This window comes from Lathyrus oleraceus, chromosome 2 (assembly GCF_024323335.1).
Source record: "Lathyrus oleraceus cultivar Zhongwan6 chromosome 2, CAAS_Psat_ZW6_1.0, whole genome shotgun sequence".
Classification (NCBI taxonomy): Eukaryota; Viridiplantae; Streptophyta; class Magnoliopsida; order Fabales; family Fabaceae; genus Lathyrus; species Lathyrus oleraceus.
Window position 1 is genome coordinate 130,098,119 of NC_066580.1, and position 7,673 is coordinate 130,105,791.

Sequence of the window (7,673 nt, forward strand, 5' to 3'; positions counted from 1 at the left end):
TAAGACTTGATAACTCCTTATCCATGATCCATGAGATGTGATCATCAGTCTATATACATAATAGTCTTAATGCTTTAATGCTATCCCACTTCACAATAAAGCTCGATTATGGATACTTTAAGAATAGTGTCCTTATGTTTAATGTGATCTCATGATTAAGTCACACTTGATACATTAAACAGACTATCTATTCTAGGGACTTTATTAGACAAACATAATAAAGAAAAAACCTTTTATTATTAATAAACAATTCGATACAAGTACCATAAGTATTGACCTCTAGGGCTTACACCAACACTTTATAGATTAGGATTTCCATGCTTTTTAGTTTAAATTCTTTTATTTTTGTTGTTAATTAATGTTATCAAATATTTGCATGAGTTGTCGAGTCTTTTATGTTTGTGTTTCCGCATTGTTATTAATTTCTCCCAATACTTGAGCCAACGAAATTTATTTTTTGAAAAGGTTTAAAATTTGTAACACACTTTGAAACTATATATGTTACAAAAGAAGAGAGACTAAGTTAAGGACAATTAGGAAAATTTTGACAAAATTGGTATTGTCCCAACACATATAGCGTCTTGAATATGGATATCAGTTCAAATACCTGTTGTGCCATAGTCTTGAATTTCAGTTTGGTAGTAATTCTCAATTAGTTTCACTATCCAGTCAGGTACCATCTATAGTCGCATATTAAGTAGGTTAGTCGATGAATATAAGCGAAAAAAGTATAATAGAAAGGGAAAATTGCATTTACTAAGTTGGATAACCCTCACCCGGTTACTTAGCCCAACGATAGTTGAACCTTGAAAACTCAAATGACAAAAAGATTGCATCTTTGATCAAAAAGATAAAATAAAATAAAAAAGAAAAGATGAATAAAATTGCTAACCTACTTTTCTACCAGGTGTGACATTAGTATAAATAATTAAGGGTCTTAATTTGACCGTCACGAATGAAAGAGGATGAAACAAATAGGAGAGTGAGACTATAATACAACGACATAATTTGAACCGGTGTGCATATGAGGGAGACTTTTGTCCGCAAGATGGTTTTTGTTATCACAATATCCTTTTGTCCGCAAAATGCATTTTATATCTTGACTCAATTCACATGCATTTTGATGTCGATTTTATATATCTTTGTAGTATTATGCTGGTATAATATGCTTATTTTTGGTACTTAGCACTTGGAGGCTTGTGCACGACAAAACGATGAAAAATGACACAAACGAAAAGAAAAGGCAAGAATTATGTTGTCGTGACAGTCACTTTACTGTCATGACGACCGTCATGCACTCAAGGGATGCTAATATGTCAACTAAAGTCAACAAAATGAGGAAGACACTTCAGAAAAGGGTGACTGTTGGCCCGTCAGCATGAAGATGGCTGTCATAGTCATGAAATGCACAACCTTAGTAGCGTGACGCTCGACATGACGATGCAGTCCAATTTTTTTGCCCTCAACTCACAATTCAGTTTCTCATCATCCTTCACTTTCCCCATCACTTTAGCATGATCCTAATAACTTTCGGTACGAATATTAGCCTATAAATAAGTATTTAGAAGTCATTTTTAGGCATTTAAGCTTTATCTGAGCATAAGTTTCACTTTGTAAAACCAATCATTTCTCACATCTAGTGACTATTGCAACCTTACTTTCAAATTTAAAATACTCTTTTATTTAATTTTCTGCATTTTGGAGTTGTAACTTGTTGCTGCTTATATTTAATCATCCTGGCATTTTTATCAACATTTATTTCCAGAATTCTGTATCGGATAAAGTCTTTTAGCGGAGCAATTTTTTTTTTTTTTAAATTTTCATCCTTATACTACTTTCCGGTTCCATTTACTATTTTATTTAATTACTGTTCTTCACATGTATGCAATTAAAATGAATACTTTATTTATCGTAGATAACATGTCAGCTTAAATCAACTGAGTTCGGAATGCGAAGATCGTCATATCAACGGTACTCTAATAGGTTGTCAAATTAATGTTTATAACAAGAATTTATTTTATGTCTTAAAAATTCTGTTTTTACAAATTAAAGTGTATTGTGAAAGCAGAAGCATAGTGATATTGAATTTCAACTCGAAAGAGTGAAACCTGTATCTGACTGTAGAAAAACTCATAAATTAATTTTAAATACAGCGAAAACGCTTTTTAATTAATTTGGAAAAATCTAATTTTCAAAAAAACAATTATTAGATTATAAGCGGACACCCGAAAGCGGACATTTATATGCTTAAAATCCGGTATCGGTCACGTGAAAGTAGATAGTACCTTTAAATTAATTTTCTACTAAAAACAACTTTTTAAAGTAAAAATTGATTATTTTTCGATACCGGTCACACGAAAGTTGACGGTGCTTTCAACTTAATCCTTTTTTTTACAAGAAAATATTTTCTCGTTAAAATTATAAAATACGACTTTATGAGTATCACTGATCGATGAGAATCTCATTCTGGTCTCTCGTCATTATAATTAAGTTAAAACCAGTTTATTTTTTGTTTCTGCAAAACAAACACTTTGCATCGCTTTAAATAAACAACGTAGTACTACAGAATGGTATTTGTTATTTGTCATTTGATCTCTATGGGATTTGATACCTTTTATACTAAAACCGACAAAACCGTGTACTTGCAACCCTGTCAGGATTAGATTCATTTAACTCAATTAGCATGTAACAAAATTGTTGACTGAGAATGTTACTATAAAATGCTAAACATATGTAATACTGATTATATAAATTTTGATTCTGAATGATACAGAAGTATACAAGTATATAAACATATACCGTTAATCACAAGCCAAACAGTCACACAAATCAAAGTTAATACTCTTTTAATAAAAATTCTCACGCTTAACACTCCAGGTATTTCATGGTTCAGTTTGAACCCAGAATTCTTATTCTCAATCAACAATCAAACATATGTAGATAATTTATAGAAAATATAAAAAATTTGGCACACTTATATATTAAAAATTAAATCAATCTTTATCCTTCTTATCCATCCATGATTGTAATATTCAGTAGGAGTTGACTTTTCTGCAATTGCACCTTATCTCACCCTTTTTCCCAGTAAGAGGCTTCAAGTTACCCATCTTGATCATAGAAACTCCAAAATCTTTAGCAAAAGCATAAGAATCTTTGCTATATTTCAGCACCAAGTTATCACTTTGAGAACCATCACCTTTGAAAAGCTCTTGATCAGAATGAAGGAGACCCCTTTTGTACAACAAACTCGTATAGTATGCTGTGTCCACTTTTTTTGGAGTAGAATCAAATGGCGCTAAGTTGTTGTCGCCGCCTATTCGAGGACATGTTTTCTGTAAATTGGCTGCAAAAGTGGTGTCTATGTTGGTGTCATTGAAGATCCTGTCTCTAAAAGTAGCGCATTTGGCAAATCCAATAGTGTGGCCACCAGATAGAACAACTAAGTCTTTAAGGTTTAGTCCATGAGAATTGAAATTTGTGATGAGTTGTGAGAAATTGAAAAATGGTGGTGGAAGATTTGCATTTGCTGCATCCCAGCTTGCATTTCTTGCATCTCTTCTTCCTAATAACACTTGGTACCAATATTGGTTACCACCCAACTGTTAAATGATGCAAAACTTGTTAGCTGTAATACTTACTACCAGAAAAACTTGAATTATAAACCAAAAACTGAAAGCAAAAAGACTTACTATGGCTACAGAATCCCGAGCAGCTATAGCTAAAATATCTGCGCATGAAACGACATCGCGCCTGCAAGCTTTGGTAACTGCAGCTTTAATTTGATCAACAACTTCAAATCCTCGAATTGAATTGATATTTGGAAATGCAGTCTTCTCACCACGGAAGGTAGGAGTGTCATCTAGTAGAACTGATGCATCACACCCCTATAGTGTCGCAGTTCATATATTAAGTATTGATATGCAAATGTATCATGAATAGATATGAAATTAACTTACGTTGACGAAGCAATCGTGGAAATGCAAACGCAGCAATGATGCTCCAATTCGTGGCTCGCGGTAAATTGCTTGCTTAACAACTGACTTTATGATTGGCAGTGCCTTAGGGCAAATTCTGTCATAATAATTAGGAGTCAGCTTTGCAACGGCAGGACTCAAAACTGTTGCTACAGTCACCATAAATATCACAAGATAAAATTGGATATGAGAATCCATTTTACTATATGCTTGTATGAGACTTAAATTTTGAGGCAAGATATGTTGTTTTTGTGAGTATCGAGCTCTAGAGAAAGGATTTATATAGAATGAAAACTTAGCAACTTGTTATTTTTTGATGAATGAAAATATAGCAACTAGGGTATAGTTTATTTACTTGTTAGAGTTGTCAACTTATATAATATTTCAAGTCATAATGTGCAAGCAACTTATATGTGGTCGCCTGCTAGGTACAGTTGACACAAAAAATTATATAAGAATTGCTCAAACATATCAACCTTTGTTCTAGCCACCTCTTCCATTTGATATAGAAATGATATACATGTTGATTTTTTTGTTTTGTTTTTGTACTTGAGTTAATCCTATTAAAACACAGAAAGCATGTATATTTTACGAGTTATGCGTAAAACACAGAAAGCAGGGAAAAAAATACAAGATTCTTTATGTTAATAAATCTAAAGGGTTGGTCCTCACAATTTTGGAGAAACAGTTTATAGGAAGGGTTGCCCCTTGCATAAAATAGTCTATTTGACTTGATATGTACTTGGAATATGGAATTATATTGCATGTATATTTTTTTGTTTGTTTTAGATTTGTTAACATATATGTTTTGATGAATTAAAATATGCATGTTAGTGTAAATTTGTATGTTAGTTATTATAGAATGGATGTTAGTTTTTCTAAATTTCCAAATTAATATTTGTTTATTTATAAATAAATTAATATATTTCCCATGGCTTTAAATCATTTATACACAATCCTAATCGCATAAAGATTCTAAGATACATGAAATCGCGAGTTTTTTTTTTAATATCCAGATTTTTTTTAAAAAATTCAAAAATACACATTTTTTCAAAAAAATTACAAAAATTGGCATTTTTTGTCCTTTTTTTGTACTTGGGCGCCACCTTAGTTGGCGCCTACCCTTAAAGGGTAGGGCAAGTCGCCACTAGGAGTGGCGCCTACCCTTAAAAAAATTTTTTTTTTTTTTAATATGTTTTTTTTTTTTTTTTAATTTATTAATTTAGATTTATTATAAATTATATTAATTTATATTAATACATATATATAAATAAAATTATTTACAAGATATATATATATTAATTTATATATATATTAATTTAATTTATAAGTAATTAATATTATTTATAAATTTTTGGGAGAATTAGGGTTAATCATGTTAAGGTTAATTTATCAATTATAATTAGGGTTTATTGATCGGTTATAATTAGAGTTTGGTAGTTATGACCTAATTCAAACCCTAATTCCCCATAAGACTAATTAATCAAGTGCGACACTGATTAGGGTTAAGTAGATTGGTGTACAACCGAGATCTTTTCCTATAAATAAAGTGTTATTTCCTTGCATTTTCTTCACCACTATTTCCTATCACTTTCTCTATCAAGTTGAGTTCATGGCATCCCCAAGACTGTCGTCATGGCAGCGAACATCTTCAAGGCGCCCGGATCCTGAACCAGTAATCTTAAAAAGGGATGGGCATGTTATTTTCTCGCCTTTGAAACCCCCAATGGAGATGAAATTTTGGAACATCCGTTCGTTGGACCAACTAAAAAGGTCCTTGATGTCTTGGTTAGAGGGAGATTACCAACCTGGTGAAGTCATCAGAAGGATTCAGAGGCTTAGAACAAGGTTCTCATTTGAAACTGGAGAAACGATACGTTGGTGGGTTGAAGTTGAAAGTGACATTGATTGCATCCAAATGATGCATGGATCAGACGACATAGTGTTAACTGTTGTAATTTCTTAGATTTTAATGGTTGTTTGTCATGTTGTTGTTGTATTTGTTATTGTTCTAATACTTGTTCTTGTTTTAGTACTTGTTTTTGTTCCAGTATTTGTTTTTGTTTTAGTAATTGGTGTTGTAATGTTAGATGTTTGTGTTTGTTGTTCAAGTGTCATCTTCTATTTGGAATAAAATGTAAACTTTAATGATAAATAGCATTGGTACACAGATTTATGAATATGAAAACTAAGTTGTGGAACTAGATCCACGATATGGACATTTGTTCTTATTATGCCCTAGTTGTCTACATATGCTACACTTCCTCTGCATTTTTTCTGCGACGTCCATTTCAGTTCTAATGCGCCTGCTATTTGGGCGACCACTTTTATTCCGCCGCATCGATTCGTTGTGCCAAACAATTTCCCCGTCATACTCTGGCAAATATGCCTCCAATGCTACCACCGGAAAGGGATTGTCGTATACATTTAGCAATGTTGCAACTTTGTAGATGGGAGACACTAGCGACAATGCATCGAAGTGGCTGTGTGAACATGCTGCAATGACATGGGAACAAGGCATTCGATAGGCCTGAAATTGACCACAGCCGCACCAACGGTCTGGTATTAGGACCCTATACTCTTGTCTGGGCAGCCCCTGGTTGTGGTCAATTGTTTCCTTGACACTAAAAGTGTGGCCATGGCGGTCGAATTCCGTAACCCGATGGCTGCTGGCTTTGGCAGATTCCTGCCTCATAAACTTTATGCAGGCATCACTATATACTTGACTCGTCTGTAACACTTCATGCTAGCGCTTCCCTCTTGTTACGAACAATGTTGCCATCCGAAAATAGGTCGCACTCACCAAAGCGGTTACCGGGAGGTTACATATGCCCTTAAAGACGCCATTCATTGATTCCACAAGATTTATTGTCATGTGGCCCCACCTCACCCCATCGTCATATGATCTAGTCCACTTCGCTCTGTCGATATTATCGATCCACCTCCCTGCATCAGAATTTGCCAACACTATTTCCCGGCGGTAGTATTGGAATCCAGGTTGGTTTAATGCATACCCCGCGTTTATCAAATGTTGCTTCAAGAAATTATCTTTGAACTCCCGCACAAAATTTTGAGCAATATGCCTGATGCAGTAGACATGCGTAGACGGGGGGTCATGCCAACCATTTGCTGGATTATTGTATGCACTGTCTATAGAAGCGTGCTTGTCAGAAATCACACATATGCCAGCTTGTGGAGTCACGTGCGTTCGGAGATTCTTAAGGAAGAAACTCCAAGCAGCAGCCGTTTCTCCTTCAACCAATGCAAAGGCTATTGGGAAAATATTAGAATTTCCATCTTGTGCGACCGCCATCAGTAACGATCCTTTGTATTTCCCATACAGCCAAGTTCCATCGACTTGAACAAGTGGTTTGCAGAATGTGAAACCGATGATGCAGGGACGGAATGCCCAGAAAAGTCTATGGAATATTCCATTACCTTCTAGACGATTTCCGTCAGGGGATTGTGCCGGCAAGGTCTCCATTATAGAAACCGTCCCAGGTGAATACAATCGTAGTGCAGCCAGGTAGCGCGGAAGTTGTTTGTATGATTCCTCCCAATTACCGTATACAAGTTCAATTGCCTTGGTTTTCGCTAACCAAGCCTTTCTGTATGACGGTGTATATTTGAAAACAGCCACACAATGGGAGATAATAGTTTTGACCTTCAGTGACGGGTCAGCCTCAACTAGAGGTAATA

At 34.5% G+C, this 7,673-nt stretch overlaps 1 protein-coding gene across 1 annotated transcript; it reads right to left on the reverse strand.

The window, feature by feature from the left end:
* Window positions 1-2,719: 2,719 nt before the first annotated feature.
* LOC127118463 (cationic peroxidase 1) lies at window positions 2,720-4,222 on the reverse strand. Its single transcript, XM_051048670.1, has 3 exons — window positions 3,957-4,222; window positions 3,690-3,884; window positions 2,720-3,599 (listed from the first exon to the last, which is right to left on the reverse strand). The coding sequence occupies exons 1-3, from the start codon at window positions 4,170-4,172 to the stop codon at window positions 3,033-3,035; spliced, it is 978 nt and encodes a 325-aa protein (XP_050904627.1). The 5' UTR covers window positions 4,173-4,222; the 3' UTR covers window positions 2,720-3,032.
* Window positions 4,223-7,673: the final 3,451 nt, after the last annotated feature.